At 44.4% G+C, this 16,731-nt stretch overlaps 2 protein-coding genes across 5 annotated transcripts in view; both read left to right on the top strand.

The window, feature by feature from the left end:
* The window catches only part of LOC117188158, a 35,743-nt gene extending 24,580 nt beyond the window's left edge, over positions 1-11,163 (top strand). For all 4 annotated transcript variants that reach the window (XM_033391578.1, XM_033391580.1, XM_033391579.1 and 1 more), the window contains exons 4-6: positions 5,208-5,788; positions 5,871-6,028; positions 6,087-11,163. In XM_033391578.1, coding sequence (XP_033247469.1) covers positions 5,208-5,788; positions 5,871-6,028; positions 6,087-7,285 — 1,938 coding nt within the window. In that variant the 3' untranslated portion in view covers positions 7,286-11,163. The remainder of the gene's footprint in view (positions 1-5,207; positions 5,789-5,870; positions 6,029-6,086) is intronic.
* A 233-nt stretch (positions 11,164-11,396) lies between these two features.
* On the top strand, positions 11,397-14,967 carry LOC108158215 (beta-galactoside alpha-2,6-sialyltransferase 2). The gene is made up of 7 exons (XM_017290438.2): positions 11,397-12,348; positions 12,999-13,237; positions 13,300-13,848; positions 13,986-14,083; positions 14,199-14,478; positions 14,527-14,624; positions 14,703-14,967. Exons 2-7 carry the CDS (start codon positions 13,069-13,071, stop codon positions 14,865-14,867), a joined length of 1,359 nt encoding a protein of 452 aa, XP_017145927.1. The 5' UTR covers positions 11,397-12,348; positions 12,999-13,068; the 3' UTR covers positions 14,868-14,967.
* Positions 14,968-16,731: the final 1,764 nt, after the last annotated feature.

Raw genomic sequence — 16,731 nt, 5'->3', positions numbered from 1 at the left:
GCCCACCACCAGACCGCGCCCTCGCACAACCACAGACCAGCACACACACACACACACACTCTTTGGTGCATCTGCACTGCTGTAATTGTATGTGATCAAATGGATACTTTGGCTGCAGTTTCTGGCTGCTTTTCGCCGCCTCCGTAAAGGGAAACCGGATAGCCACTATTGGGTACGTGGACTTGCACCCAGTACTCGAAGCGTATAATTTATCAGTCCGTGTTCTCGCAGACCTTAAGATATAAAGCCACAACATTTGGACACAAATTTTCGCCACGACTTCTTTCTCCCACACAAATTTAAGATACACAATTTGCGAGTAATCCAGACAAATTTATCTCTGAAAAAAGTTTGTGTATTGGCTCAATTGACGGTTCAAATATAGCAAAATTGCAAAATTTACATATTTTACATTTGAATATCGAAACATACTGGTCTTGGTCCGTGATTTGGGGCTGACGGTTAGTGTTTAGTGTTCCTTAGGATAGTATGCAGTATACCTTCCTTTGTACCTTCACCTCAAAAGAACTTACCTGCCCCGAATTGTAAGGGTATTGAGAGCATCATTTAATACATAAAAAAAAGACATCGTAACTGCACATAATTGAAGTATTCACTTGGGCGAAACAATAACCAGAGATATTTCGCATTTACATTTAATGGCTGTAAAAATCATTGTTGATTGTTATTTATGGAGTGAATTTTAATAAATGTATTTTAAATTTGCACATATGTACATATACAAATCTGTAGCACTCGCACACATGCAGGCACGCAACGTTTCGTGAGCCATTATGCAAATTGGCAACAACATGAGCTCGAGAGCCAGAACCAGGCCCGAACCCGAAGCCGAACCCGAGCCAAAAAAAAAGTCGAGGCATCCGTAATGGCAGGGTTCTTACTACTCATAAATTTGCTGCAATGGTACAAATCAAATCATAACTTATTTGCATACATACGAGCCTAACGTGGAATCGTACGACAAGGAGGTGGGGGGAGGTGGCTTATAGGTGGTGGAGCCACCCCCCCAATATGTAGCTTTTGAGGGAGCATGTGTGTGTGTGTGGCCATATCAATTACATTACATCGTCCATGGCATGGCATTTTGTGTGCTGCGCAAATCTTTTGCCCAATTCAGTCACGTTCCCATAACACACTGACCACAGGACCACAACAAGGACCCGGACCCGGACCCGGACCCGGTCCCGGCCAGGACCGAAATGAAAGTGTATTAAATTCCTGCTGAATTGGTTTTTTCCATCGCCTGTCTGAAACTAGCATCGAAGCGAGTGCGCTTAGAAAGCCATAAAATATTTATGTTTCAGCCAGTTTGCGAATGAATTTGAAGGCCAATGCAGGAGCATAAACTTTGATACACTCAACCGAGCCAATCGAATTGTGGATTGGCTTGTGTCGAGTGGCAGAGCACGGTGAAAGGGGCGGGGATCGATAACGCAAACAATATGCAAGGGCAAACAAAGTTGTTCTCATTTGGCTGGTCATTACACCGATGGCACTTTCACTTTTGCTTTCACCCTCTCAGCAAATGGAAAGTTTTCTCTTCGCTCTCTCCAACGAGAATAATTAGCCAAGAAGCGTTACACAAAAGGCAAACAACAAGCAATTTATCCTAGTGGTAAATGGCTATAAATTGTGGTACGTTTTAACACTTAAAATAACTATCGATATTTATCGTTCAAAAAATGTTATTTTTGCTTGAATAAGAATCGATTTCATTTCACCACACTTTCTGTGGTGCGATGTGGATGGATTACTTCAATACATATTTATGATTATTTTTTCGTGTCTGTGTTATTTCTTTGGTTCAACGGCTTATGAAATTATGATAGTAAAAACCTACGACGGCAAAAACAGCAACCAGCCATTTGAAAACTCGTAAATCAAGCCCCACGCAATGTCTGCTCCGTTTGGCAAATATAAAAGATATTTTTCTTTCTTTTCTACTCCCCTTTGAAAAATAAAGCAAAAAAGAAAAATTCAATTATTTGCCATATGAAACGGTCATTGACTGACCGATGACTGGTCAGTGGCAGGGTCTTCTCTGGCCTTTTCTTTGTCGAGTATGACATGACCCCATCCCTGGGCAACCTCCACTTTGTCCTGCATGACCTTAACCCTTGGGTTAGCTATTAATGTTTACGAGTGACGACGGGGGAGACTTGGGTCGAAAAACGTTCGATAGTGGGACGACTTCGGAGGTACCATAAACATTATTCTTATTGATATGGAGGGCTGTAAAAATGGCAAATATTTGATGAACTCTTTCGCTCTCTCTCTGAGAAAATCGCCGGAATTTGAATGGAATATAAAAAGCCACTGCCCTGTCCGAACAATGTACTCATATTCCAATTAAACCATTTTTGACTGGACCAGCCCACGCACTTGCCTGCCTTCCCTCATTATCACATATTGAGTTTCCCAATTTCAGAGCCACAATCCCGCACACAGCCAGAGGGACAGGCCAATACCACGCGGTGGCGCAAGTGCCGGTGACACATAGGATGAGAAAGGGACGCGCGAAGGTTCCACATCGATGGACAGGCATAGCTCTGCGTATTTGCTGGCCTCATATGCCGCACTCTGCCGGTTTCATCCTACCCCCACATACATACCTACATAGATACGTACACATGTATGTCTGTCCATCCCACATCCCACATCCCGGACCCATCAATGCTGCAGGCTGCATGCTGATGCTGATGCTGATGCTGACGGTGATGGTGATGGTGTCATGTAGGAGTAATGGATGAAAACGACGAAAATCGGGATTTCGTGGGTGTGGAATGACTTTTGCGCCTCGCATTTAAATGAAGGCAGGCTTAACCGGATTTCGCTGTGTGGCCAGAGGAGCTGTTGGGAATGATTTTAAATCCACTTTCCTCATGTACCTTCTTCTCCTTCGTCCATGGGGATTGGCTGGTTTTTGACTTCGGTTTGGAAGTTGGTTTTGCGGATACCATAGACGGTGGCTATACATGGCCTCGTGGCGACTCACTCAACAGGCTCCAATTAACTTTCGTCAACTGCGTTAGCAGCTGCGTCCTCTAATTGGGTTCGCTTTTACTGCATTTTTCCTATTCCAGTGTCGTTGGTGCAGCTGTACTCCACGTGCCAGGACAGGGTGCTCCAGGACAGGGAGCGCCCCACGATGGTGTCCCATTAATGAAAAATACTTTTTGTAATTAAATAATAATTTCGCACGTTGTCTACATGAGGGGGAGATGTCAAACGATAGCGACAGGCCCCAACAGCCGCAAAAAGACGCCTTCAGAAATATGTACCTACAGAATATACATACATAAGTAATATGTCTCTATATCTACTATGTGGATATTTGTGTATTGTGTTTGTGTATCTGTTTATGGTTTAATGTCATTCGCTCGCTGAGTTTATGGGGTCGTTGTCTTTCAGGGCCAAAACAAAATGAGTATATGTAGTTCTTGATGAACTACTTACAAATGTCGAGGCAATTCCATATACCCATAGCGAGGGGAAAGTACGGGTATGTAGACGTAGACCTAAATGACTACTAAATAAGTACATATGTGGGTACAGGCACGTTGGATTGGAATTATTTTGCCAGTTCAATAGCACAAAGTGAGTTGTTGGCTTTTCCTTTTGTTTGTTGAAAAGGCAAAGAGTCGAGAGCCAAATCAAATCTACGATATATTAAAGTTTACCTTCCAATCCATCCATTAAGAAAAGGCTGATGGGCCTCTCTCAGAAGTCTGATATCTAAAATTGACTTTGTATTTGCCTAATTTCGCCGCCTAATTAGTGGGCGCTGGTCATAAGTATCCACGTCTTTTGGACCCAGCGGCAAACAGAAATATGTAGTTAACATGGCCAATTCAGGTGGTGGTGGTGGGTATGTTGCTGTCGTCAATTGCATTCGGCCGCAGGGCAGCGTTGCGTATACGTAATTTATAAATGCATTGCACGCCTTTGCGGTTATCACGGCGTAGCCGAACCCAAGGAGTATTATAACCAAAAGGCAGACAGGGCGTGGCTGGAAGGGTGTGGAAGTAGTGGTTAATTCAATTAGTGTTGTGTTTGCATTTGGCCTTTGCCATGCTGTGCTTTGTATTGCGGCACATGCCACACTCTCCACCGCACACGCTCGCATCTACACATACAATTGGTATAATTGATTGAAGCAATCAATGCACTTTGCTGCACTTTAACTTGAGGCAATCAAGAGCCTGTATAAATGCATACAAATCCAGAATGCATACATCGAGAAGCTGCTCTGCCTTTTGGACTGGTCACTGGTTACGGCCAATATTTTTCAGCACTAGAAATTACATACATATGTACATACGAGTGTGTATATACTGGTGCATTTGTAAACCTAACTGAGAGTGGGGTCCAGAGTTCATCCTGCCAAATGTAATGGCAGTCCCATGATGATACAAATGATAGCCACAGAAATGTTGGAAAATATCTTAAATTTTATCCAAAAGCCAAAAAATCTGTACAGGCCTGCAGAACAGAGTTGTTTGTTTGGTATTTGCCTTTGACCAACAGTTATGGTGTTCCGGATATTAGGTGTGGGTGTGGATGTGGGCTTAGAGCAGAGCTGACCAGAAAATTCCTGAGCAAAACAGCTGCAGAACACATAGATTGGGGAAAATTGAAAAATCACAAAAACCAACAACCACAACTACAGCAGCATCCAGCGCCAAACAACCAGAATCGACATCAGCAAAGCATAAGCCAAAATATTTTTCCTACCTGGCAACAAATTGGCAGCTAAATGAAAAACATTCGGGGATGATTGAAGGGCGAGGAAAGGAAGGCGGAGCAAAACGATGGACAGTTTCAGAACTAATATGGAGGAGTGGGTTGTGATTCCACTAGTTCAAGGGAAATTTCCGAATTAATTGTTGGGCTACAAGCAAAAGTATGCAAAACATTTGTCTGGTGAGGGATGGAGCCACATCGATCGATACTCCATTACCGAAAGAGTGTGGCATAAGCGATAGAAACCTATAAATCTGTAGCATGGATAAGCCACATATGATCCCCTCCCCATCTCTCATCTAGCCAATACTTATATAATTAATTTCATCAGCATAAATGCCCACAATTCCCCATCTTGATCGACATAATAAGTATAAACGTGACCGAGGGAATTTCCATTATTGATGTACATTTTTAACTGTTTGTTTTTTGTTTTTCTGCAGGAAGCATATCGTCGCTGGGTGTGCAGCACGCTGGTGCCATATTTTGCCGAGCCAAAGGACGTTGCGCCACTCGGGAATGAGCAGAGTAGCAATGCGAAAACCCCGGGCAAAAACAAGCGTTCGGCGTGGAGTGCAACGTGGACTGAGGGAGGGGGAGCTGGTGGAGCTGGAGGAGCGAACGGAATCAAGCATAAATCTCTGAAATTAATCAGCAATAACAATAAATCAAATAACGGCAATAACATGAACGAGCGTCAGATTAATCAGAAGTCTGACAAGAGCTCGACGGCGAATGGGAACGAGGAAAACGCGAACGCAAACGTGAACGTGAACGGGGACAATGACCGCAATGTGGAGGATGCGATTGGCAGGGATCTGGCTCAGACATTCTATGATGTTGTTGGCATGTCTAATCCCCACCAGAGCCAGGTGGCGGCGGGAGTGGAGGATGGAGGCGAGGGGCCAGTTGCCGTGGCCGCGGCTGAGGCTGAGGCTGAAACACAATCCAATAATTTCATATCGACTGCCAATAATGCGGATCCCAGAGCCTTGGATCCAGTGATATCAAAACTTCAAAAGAGGTAAGTCGTCCCGGAAAATTCCGCCCCCCCCGGAAAGACCCATGCAGAAAGATAATTCGTTGCCATCTCCCTACCACCGCAGATCAACACGCAAGACAGAGTTCCGCAAGCGACGACGCATCCGGCCCTGCCTGAGCGTCTGCCAAACTGTGGAACAAAAGTGCCCCTATCTGCTGCCCGCCGACCGCGCCCCTGCGCTGCCCACCCAGTATGCCGGCGAGCCGACATTTCTCTGCCTAGGTAAGCCCCTGAAATATGCCCTCTCAAGATACAAAACCTCATGCTGATTCCGCTGCAGATCAAAATATACCCGAAACTGGGGAGCAGCTGAAGAAGTCCAGCTACGGCCCCAACGACTGCTGCTACAGTTACTGCAATGGAGCCGCGAGCGGAGTGTGCACCGTTTGTCGGGACTTTGCCCCGCCCCCGCCCCGAGCGATCCCCAGCGATGTGGCAGCAAATTCCACCCGCCGAGTCCACAACATAACACTCACGCTAAGCTCTCCCCCCGGCGAGCATGCCCGGGCCAAGAGCGTGGCTCTGGCCCTGAGGAACGTGACAAAGGAGCGCGACAGCGAGCAGGACGCCATGGAGTCGCTGATGGAGCGGCTGCCGTACTATGCACGCCTCGACAGCATCTACTACTACGACGAGGACGGAGAGATGCCCAAGGCGCCGGTGTCCGGCAACTGTGCCCCCGTGCCAGCCGTCACCACTCGCTGCACATTCCCGTACTATGCCTCGGGCACAGAGGCCGCGGCACCACCCACGCAGTTGCTCGTCTGGCTGAGTGCGTTGCTCGGCCTTCTCAGCAGCTGTGGGGCGGCCCGCAACCGCTGGAGCTGCAGCTGGAGCTGGAGCGGCGTCTGTGGGCAGCGCGGCCGTGGTCGCCAGTGCGTCAACTGCGAGGCCAGCTGCCACGAGCAGGAGCTTATCACCAGCACCAGCAGCGGCAGCGGCAACAGCGCTGGAAGTGCCAGCAGTGGCAACAGGAACAGGAGCAGCCAGCAAAGCGTCGATGGAAAATGCAAGGAAAAGGCTCCCCAATCAGAAGCCGAGGCTGAGGCCAGCGCTGAGGCTGGAGCTGCTTCCGGGTCGAATGCTTGGATGTGGGCGTGGTCGGTGAGACCACTGAATACTCATAGGCAAATGTGTAGCAAAGTACGGTACTTTAGTAGCCGGAGTAAGTTTAAATGCGAGTCGAGAGGTAGTGGTGGTCGTATAACCATGCCTAACTATAGAGACTTAGATCCAGTACGATTACGAGTCAGGATCAGGATCAGAATCAGGTGGAGTTGGAGCTGGCCAGGCGGGGACGGGCGGAGGTGGGGGATGTCAGCGTCGCAGACGAGGGAGGGGTGCACTAGGACTATTAACTATCGCTATTTCTACTACTACAACTACAACATCAACGATTGGTGGCGGAGATGGTGGCTGGGGCAGCGGGAGGGGGAGGGGGAGGGGGAGTGGCGGACTGTGGGCAGCGGCGCCTTATAGTGCCTGCAAAACGATGGAAAACCAATGGCTGCCCTGCTCGTACTGCCCTCTCTCTATAGGAAAATCTAATGATAGTTAAACCCGAAATGATAAATAATAGAAGTTGAGAGGTAAAAGCAGCTCATAGAAACCAGCAAAAAACGAGTAAAAAACTGCGGGAAAAGCGAATTAAACGAGACGTAAAACCAAAGCAAAGGAAAACCACATAAATATTTATGGTCCTCTTTCAAGTGAAATAAAAACCAACATGAATTATAAATCTCCATTGAAAACAAAAACAAACAAAAAAAAAAAAACAAAATAGCATATTTTATTACAACTAGAACAAAGAATATTAATATTTAATTAAACAAAAAGCAACTGCCACAAGAATAGGTTTTTTAGATAAATGATAACAGAGATACAGAAACAAAAAACAACAACATTTAACAGGAGCATGGAACTAAACAATGATATATACATATATGTACATGTATGTATGTAAGTACGAGTATAACAGACGGAACCGAAACGAAGCGAAACAAAAAATAGTTATTAATTTAATTACTGGCGAACAACAAATACGAAAATTTTAGGTTAGCTAAAAATGAAACAAATAACGGAAACGGAATCGGAAAACGGAATAATTTACAACTAGAATAACAAAGAAATTTTGAAAATAAAGAGGAAAAAAAACAACGGCATAACTAAACTAATTAGCGGAAAAACCCACGACGACAGCCAAAAAAGAAGAAGGGAGAAAATACAATTTCACTAACAAATTGACGTATAGGCCGCGTATCAACCACCTTTCAAAGAAAACCAAAAACGAAACGTGAACTTTACTTAAAATTAGTTTAACGAAATATAAAAGAATATATTATATATGAAATACTATAGTCGAGAAAGGAGCAGAGATGTGGGTTGGGAGCGATTAATTAACGAATTAATTAATCAATTAACGAGACGAAAATAACAAGAATAACAACCGCAAACGTGTCTAAGAATTGTCTTTATTTAGTTTTAAAACAGAAGCCTGATGTGGTTCACGATTTGATTTGAAAACCCAAGGGAACCGAATCGTAACGAAAATAAAACCAGGGAGGACGAAAGAGGCATGCAAAGCGCACAGTAAAAAGTATCTTTAAGGTTCATTAAAGGATTCGGACACATACGGAAGCATTACCAGCATATAGAGCCATGATCCATGCGCCCCATTAACGTATATATGTTTATATATACGATAGGAATAGAGAGGAAAATATGCAACGCAAACAGCAGCAGGAGATAGGCAGGAGAAAGGCAAACAGCAGCAACAACAACATACCTACTATATGAATAATAATAGTAATGAATAATAATAATTTTTGTAATAAAGTGAACTCTATGTAGCGTATACATATGTAATACATTTGCGAGGTATATATTTATAAATTATCAATTTATCGTACATAACTTGCAGAAATGGAAAACTATAGGAAAAACGAAAAACGAAAAAGGAAAAAAAATGGAGGAAAACCAAACTTAAGCCCTTAAGAAATATTCAAATAAATAGTCGTATTTGGTATTAACTAATTAACTATGAAGCTAAGTACGAAACAGTATGAGAAAGTCACTCTGATAGAGCACACTCGCCAAAAAAAAAAACACATACACACATACATATACCTTAAGCACTCTTATACAATATAATTAGTTTAGTTAGTTTCTACTCACCGCATCATCGCTAAACGCTTTGGACATTTCCCAAATTCATTCCGAGATCTGTTAACGAAAGGTTTAATATTAGCCCACTGCAGGCAGTGGCAGAGAAACCGAAAATTTTTTTGAGTCTACCACTAGTGATGTTCCTCAACTTTCAGCCTGAATTCTTTTACTCTTCCGTTCCGTTTTCGAATTTCTTTCAACACTGACGCATTACTTTAGGAAGAGATAGAATAATAGGAATGGTATATGGATTGTGTTTAATGTTGTTGTAGAAACCTAAAGGATATTACAAACAGAAGTAGTAGCATTCATCAAAGACCTCTCATCCATTTGATTTCTTTGATTTGCCCCCATATCAATGAATATTTGTAAATAGAGAAGAACTATTAACAATTCGCCTCATGTCCTTTAACGGCCTCATGTCCTGGAAACTGGGGTTGTGAGTTTCTGTCCTACATGAATTTTCGTTTACAAGATTTTCCCCAATTGTTGACCCCGTCTGTGTAAAACTCTTTCCGCAACTCAATGAAGAGCACGAAATTTATGAATTTACATTAGCAACCAAACTTTTCGCTTATCTCGTTCCGTCGTCAGCGAGATAACTGTACATTGAGGCGAATGCAACCCATTTCTAAGAGAAGCGAGACGGACGACAGAAGGAGACAACAAGAGGCCAAGCACCGTTATCGGGGGGCGAAACAAACAGAGCAGAAAGAGAGAGCCGCTGGCACAAATTGCGCGCATATTGAAATGCAAATTGTTATGAATTATTGTGTACTTTTGTAAAACTTTTTGATATATATAAAATAGTTAACATGAATAGATGCCTAAATAATAATAAATTAAATGTTAATTTATTTAAATGTAAACAATAAATGGACGAGAAAGTAGAAGGAGGTCTGTGGACGGTAGACGGTGGACGGTGGACGGAGGCGGGCAATCCCAATCCCGATCCCGATCCCCATTCCCATTCCAATTCCACGTCTCCCTTAGAGTATGTATGTATTTAATAAATTGTACACGTTGGACGGTGGGCGAGAGTGTGTGTCCAGAGCGAGACAATTTTCAATGTGCAAGGAAAACAACTAGTTGAATTGAATTGTGTGAGTAACGGGGGTAGCGTAGCTCCGATCAAGCGACGATTATACTATATCGCGAACATTACTTTACCGCAGCGAACAGGCAAACAGGCAGCAGTAGTCGCATTGAAACCATCTCATCTGCGATCCACACACAATAACGAATTCCAGTCCCCATCCGAATCAATAACAAGTTAGCACGAATTATACAATAATTTTTGTAATTGATTAGCAGCTGCCACAACAAACAAAAACCAAAAAATAATGATACCAATAATGAAACAAAAAACTCCGCTGCAGCAACAAAATGTATGGCAAACGGTAGCAATTATTTTCTACAAAAACCAAAAAAAAAAACTATTTAAAATATGTAAAAAAAAAATCAAACAACAAAAGAGAATTTTAAAAACGAAAACCAAAATTCTTTTTAGGTCAGTACGAAATTACATAATTGTGTGCCATGGAAAAAAGGAACGAAAAATATTAAATGTATTTGATATCAAAAAAAGAAAACACAGAAAGCCAAACAAATACGAAACCGAGAAGTCGAGAAGTCGAGGAGTAGAGAAGTCGAAAAGTCGAGGAGGAAGCGTAATAATACATGAAAATTCATAGCGTCAAGTCAAGACAAATTTAATTTAATTAAATGAAAGCAAAACAAATAAAAAAGGAAGCAAAGCTGCTAGACAACAAAACAAAACAAAAAACAATATCCATTGAAAACGACTACTCAAACCATAGAGTTTTCCGAGGGAAAACGTTTGCAGCCACCCCTCCCAAATAACACTATCCTAGAAGAAACTGATAAAAACAAGTAAAAATCTAACATCTAACATCCCACATGAGACAGCTAAGAACTTTAACAAAAATAAACTGAAATCTTCTGTACTTGTTGTTAAAAAAGAATGCAAACCAAAATGCGTAATAAAAAACCGAAAATAGAAAACAAACAAAAAAGAACGAAAAAAACCCCAAAAAAAAAAAATAGAACACGGAAAACGAAATTTTCATAGTCCTTAAGCTAAAATCTAAATACGAAAACAATGGAAATTCCCCAGCCAAACTATCTAAAGTAATGAAATTGAATTCTGACTATCGAGAGATGGAAAATAGTAATACTATGTAATAATAATGGCAACTGGCATAATTATGGTAATTGTAAAATAATTAAACAATGACGTAAAAGTAAAACCAAAGCAGAAAACAAAAGGAATATAATAAAAAAAATTGTTGTTATTGAATGTATTTGTATAGAAAAATTATTATGATTATGACGATGAATAATAAATGATTACAAAAATAATAATTATTGTTCAAGCCGAAAAAGCAAAAAAAAAACACATAAAAAAACAAATATATATATATACGAGAACACGCTTTTGAATTCCTTCTGGTACGGCGGAGGATCACAACAAGGCTGGGCGGCTGTAGACGAGGGCGACCTCCACGCAGGTCCTTAATGACACTCCCGAGAATTTTCCAGGAAAGCAAGGAAAAACCAGCCAAGGTTCAACTGACTTTAGCAGACTTTTTTCACATTTTAACATATAGAAATAGTAAAGTGTTCCTTCGCTCCAGGAAAAACTAAGAAAACGCTCTGTAAGGGTGTAGAAATGATGGCTCATCTGTTGAACAGCGTGATCGCACTGCCATGCCAAATATTTCTATAAAATACTGCGCGGCCTTAGTTTTCGCAAATTTATGGCCAAAATAATCCCTACTAACGCGGGCTCAGTCGTCAAAACTTGATTTCCCCAAAGGAGAATCCAGCGAAGTGCCTGCAATCAAACCGAAACTTGGCCGGAATTTCAGCTCATGCTCAGAGGGCTGCGGGAAGTCGGTTGGAGCAGAGTCCTAGTAAATTCTGGTAAATGGCATGTGTAAAAATCTCTCACGGATTTGCCTTTGAAGTGCCAAGGCTTGTGGGGGGCCGCAAAGGACTATAGGTTTTATGTAACTTTCACTTTTCGCGCCCGCTCCCAACGCAGGTGCTTAACGGCTCTGGCAAAAGGCAGTAACAGCAACAGTAACAGAAGCAACAACACTCTAATTAAGCTAAGCCGAAGGGAAAACTCAGCACAGGAGGAGGAGCCCGAGGAGACCGCAGAGCCGAAGGGAGGAAGAAGGATCCGACAAGTAGCATCGGGATGCCGCCACCAGTGCCGAAGCTGGCTCATCTCTCGGCTCGTCGGGTCATCGGCTCGGCTAGCTGGCTGGCTGGCTGGCTGCCTGGCCGGGAAACGGAACTCAGATTGGTTTCGACTGGCGAAAGGGAAAGTTCGAGCAGCGGATACGGATGTAAGCGCCATTTGAGCGGTAATTTTTGCGAACTTTTGCGCGTGCTGCCAGTGAACGCACTTTTGGCGGCGAGTGTATACGAATGTATATTTCAGGAGTATGTAGCTTTTCAGGTGTGCGTTCGCGTGTTTGTGCTTGCCTCTGGCTAAATATTTGCCAGCCATTAAAGTGCGGCGCTACCCAACGGTTAACGGTCAACACAACCTGTCCCCAAGTATTGTTTGTGCTTCCACTCGCTTTTCCCCCCACTGTGTAATTAGCATGTGCGGTTTTGTATTGCATGCTTTTTGGCACCAGCCGACCAGAAATTTTCGAAAATGAGGCGAAAAAGAGTACAAATCAGTCCATTCGAATTATGGTTAACAAATCTGCTGGCGGAATTGACAGCTACATGGTTTTCTACTCAGATGAATTGTGAATGGCTAGAAGGTCAAAGGTGACACTAGCAGTTCTGCAACAATACCAGCATTAACACGGCTTTTCACTTAATTGATTATAAGAATATACTAATTATATGGCGGATGTTATCAGAGAAAACCTTTTTAAGTCAGTCAATTTTCAACATATAAATAAATCCATATAAATCTACTCCTGCGAAATGAGCGCAATATGTGCAAACCATTTTAATATAATACTTAATTCTTCTACAGCTCCAGACTTCTCTTAAGCCACTTAAATATTAATTGAGAACACTGCCGAAAGGGGTATTATGTGTGGAAAATGTGGCAAGTGAAACGCGCATTGTCGGGTCAGTGTCAGACCCTACTCGGTGTCCTCCTTCTGAGCGCCGCGTTAATAATTCACAGCGCACAAATCGGAGGAGCCGCGAAAGCTCAGCCGAGACTCGAACCCGGCGTGGGTGAGGTGAATAGCGCCGAGGCGGTCAACGGTGCGTATGGCGTGAAAGCGTTTGCGCAAAGTAATTGCGAAAATGGTTGGATTCTCCCCCAGAAAACGGACGTGGAAATGTGTCGAGGCGACTGCTGCGGAGTGTGTTCCATGTGCGATGGAATCCCAACGAAAAGTTCGTTGTGGAGAGTCGCGAGAGTCCGGCCATCAACTCCTCCAAGCTGGCTCCCCATCCGCGGCTGAAGGTCTCCAAGAACACGAAGCTGACGCTCAGCCCCAAGCTGTACCTGTGCCACGACAAGTACTCGGAGCTGTGCCACAACAAGACCCAGCAGTTCCGGCAGCGCATCGTCCAGACCTTCGAGAAGTCCATGAGCGAGTCCTTCAACGACTCCCAGCCCAATCCGTACCACGTCGACTACAAGCCCGTGTTCGGGGACAGTTTCGAGGAGCAGTACTATCCCTCCACCTGCCTGGTCATGGAGGCGGGCGTGCGGGTACTCCGCCGCAAAGACAAACCCTTTGATAAGGTTCCCTTCGGCCGCCTCTTTCCGCGCCAGAAGCTCTTTCGCAACATCAAGAACATCAAGACGTGTGCGATTGTCTCCAGCGCGGGCTCCCTGGCGGGCTCCAAGCTGGGTCGCTTCATCGGTAAGGCAGCTGCAGCAGCAACGAGCTGCACGCATGCACAATGAGTCGGAAGAACCGCTCATGATCATGATCAGTTTGATGATTTACCCGTCTACTCCAATTTCGTTTTGCTTTATTTCCATTCGATTCGTTCCCAGACACGCACGACATTGTGATGCGATTCAATCATGCGCCTACGCAAGGACACGAGGTGGATGTTGGCAGCAAAACCACAATTCGTGTGGTGAATTCTCAAGTAGGTGGCACCGAACCCGAACTTGCACCACAACCCAGTTCCGCACTCGCACTGCGTTTGCATTTTCCGTGCTCTCCCCCCACAACTGTGCTCCTCTGCTCCCCTCTGTTCTTAGGTGGTCACCAAGCCCGAATTTGACTTCGCCCACGCTCCCATCTTTCGCAATGTGACGATCGCCGCCTGGGATCCAGGCAAGTACAACGGGACGTTGGAGGACTGGCTCACCAGCGCGGACTATGACCTGTTCAGCAATTACGAGATCTATAGGCGTCGCTATCCCAAGTCGCGGGCCTTCCTTATTGATCCCCACTCCGTGTGGCGACTGTGGCAGACACTGCAGATGTTTGCCGGAAACCGTTCTATCAGGCGTAATCCACCCAGCTCGGGTTTCATCGGTGAGCATTTTGATTGCTTCTGGGCGCTTTTGATATATGTATTTTCAGGTCTGGCCCTGCTCTTGCCCCATTGTCCTCAGGTGGACTTTGTGGAGTACATTCCCTCCACGCGGCTCAATGGACGCTGTCACTACTACAGCAAGGAGGTAGACCACCCTCGCTCTATGCTCCTCCCAGCAGTGTTTCGATTCAATTGTTGATTCAATTATTTCGCTTGTATTCAGATGAATGCCGCCTGTACATTCGGCTCTTGGCATCCCCTGGCCGCCGAGAAGCTGATGACATTGGACATGAATACGGCGGATGATATGTCTGTCTTCCAGTTTGGCATATTGCGTATACGTAGGCCGGACAAACTGCTCTGCGGCTTCAACTTCTTTGGCTATTGAGGAAGGCGAGCCAGCAGCGGAAGCGGAGCTGACGGACAATCGACGTGCATTTAATCAGCGGTTTTCACCAAGTGCAATAAACAATTCAACTTTGCAATGAATATAAACTGAAGTATTATTTACCAATACTTGGATCGCTTGTCCCCTTGTCTCTCTGGGGAATGACGCCCACGCCTGCAATGGAGCCAGAGCCTGCGGCAGAGCCTCAAGTGGCTGAGCAGTTGATTCTTTTGGCTTTTGATTGCTTTTCCTGTTGGCTTGCAATGGGAATGGGAGCCCCGAGGTGGTCGGGGAGGAATTATGACTGGATTCATGGATCCATGTTTTCCTACCCATTAAATGCCATAACTGTTTGTCTACACGGGCGACCTGAGTGCAATAAGTATTATTTCAGCCCCAAGGATGCCAGCAGCGTGTGGGTGTGGGTGTGGGTGGGTGTGGCTGCTGAGAGGTGCTGAGAGGGTGGAGGGGGGACAGCACTCATTAATACGTGATGCGGCATGCTGAACGTGCAGCGACTGCCAAACAGGAGCCGCCGACGCAACAACAGGCGACAGCCGAGAGTCAGAAATATGATGGCAATTTTCTGGTCGCTTTCCGCCGTTGTTGTCCCGCTGCTATATGCGGCGTATGCGCAATTAAATAAAATATAGCCAAAATAAATATTGGGGTTCCATTGAACCAGGAAAAGGACATGCATCGAAAGTAATGGCCGCCGCAACGCAAAGGAAACAATGCAAGGAATTTATTTTGGAATGCCCGCCATACAGATTTTACTTTAACCCGAATTTCACAAAGGATTTTTCTATTTTACTCAAACCCAGCGGCCAGGTGAACCTTTCTTGAACCTTGCTTTTCCTCCCTTCCTTTCGACAGCCCCGACAGAAAGTTCACCTAACTCGGCTTGAACACAAAAGAACTGCAGTCCGAATTCTTGATTTAAGCTTCCCATTTTGTGTTGTTGTTTGCCAAATGCAAATAGCCAGACAGTTCACGTGTTTACGCTTATGTTTGCCTCCTGCCAGCTCTTTGTTTTGGTAATTGTGCAGCGCCCAAGCCCGGCTCGCACTGGCCAGGGACCACTGACCACTGACCACTGACCATTGGCCGTTGGACGTCGTCCACTGTTCGCTGGTTCGTTTAGTCGACGATTTTTTGGATATTTTTGATTTTGTTTATTTTATTATATTCTTTGTATTTTTTTCTGATGTTAAAGCTCTTTGCGCAGTCGCGTTCGTTGCCCTCGTGTGAACGTGTTTGCAATGCTTAAATTTAACGAAACAGAATTATGAATTTTATAGCTAAAAGTCATAAAATGATTGCTGATTGTGTAAAGGTCTTTGGTAAGGGTGGAACTAGCAAAGGGGCTGTGGAGGTAAGTTTTATGTCAGATATTGATGGTTTCAGTTGCTGTTAGATTTCAGAGAGGATTATCATTTATCATCACTGTCATATTAAATATCCCTAATGAAAGTTGTACATATTTTCATGACTATTTGCCTTGAGGGAACTTTCCTTAGGTTTCAATAAAAATCTATCTTTAGCTGTTTGTCACATTTCGAATGTATTTCCTCTTAGTTGGGGCCCCCTTCTCCCTTCCGCCTTGCGCCACACTGCTCCATAGATGCGCCCCTAGTTCGGACTGCAGCTTTTACGAGTACGTAGCATGCAAATTAAAAAATGTTGCCTTTTTATTGGATTTTTATCAACTGGTGAATGACAGCCCCGGTCGCCAGAGAGGGTCAGTGGCAACGAGCATCGGGCTTGACATGGACATGGACATCTGCTTTGAGAATCAAAATCGGATTCTGTCTGGTTGTCCCGCCCGCCCTTCTGGCATGTCGATTCGGACGAGCTTCAGTAT

The sequence above is a fragment of the Drosophila miranda genome, chromosome 3 (genome assembly GCF_003369915.1).
Source record: "Drosophila miranda strain MSH22 chromosome 3, D.miranda_PacBio2.1, whole genome shotgun sequence".
Lineage (NCBI taxonomy): Eukaryota > Metazoa > Arthropoda > Insecta > Diptera > Drosophilidae > Drosophila > Drosophila miranda.
Note: the sequence above shows the minus strand (reverse complement) of the source record. Positions and strands in the feature narration are given on the sequence as shown.

What these genes read in the sequence shown, in the direction of transcription:
- LOC108158215 (XM_017290438.2), top strand. Translation starts at nt 13,069, where the DNA reads ATGTGGCAAGTGAAACGCGCATTGTCGGGTCAGTGTCAGACCCTACTC. An exon ending in TTCGTGTGGTGAATTCTCAA is followed by an intron (nt 14,084 to 14,198) that starts GTAGGTGGCACC and finishes CTCTGTTCTTAG; the next exon opens with GTGGTCACCAAGCCCGAATT. An exon ending in GTCACTACTACAGCAAGGAG is followed by an intron (nt 14,625 to 14,702) that starts GTAGACCACCCT and finishes GCTTGTATTCAG; the next exon opens with ATGAATGCCGCCTGTACATT.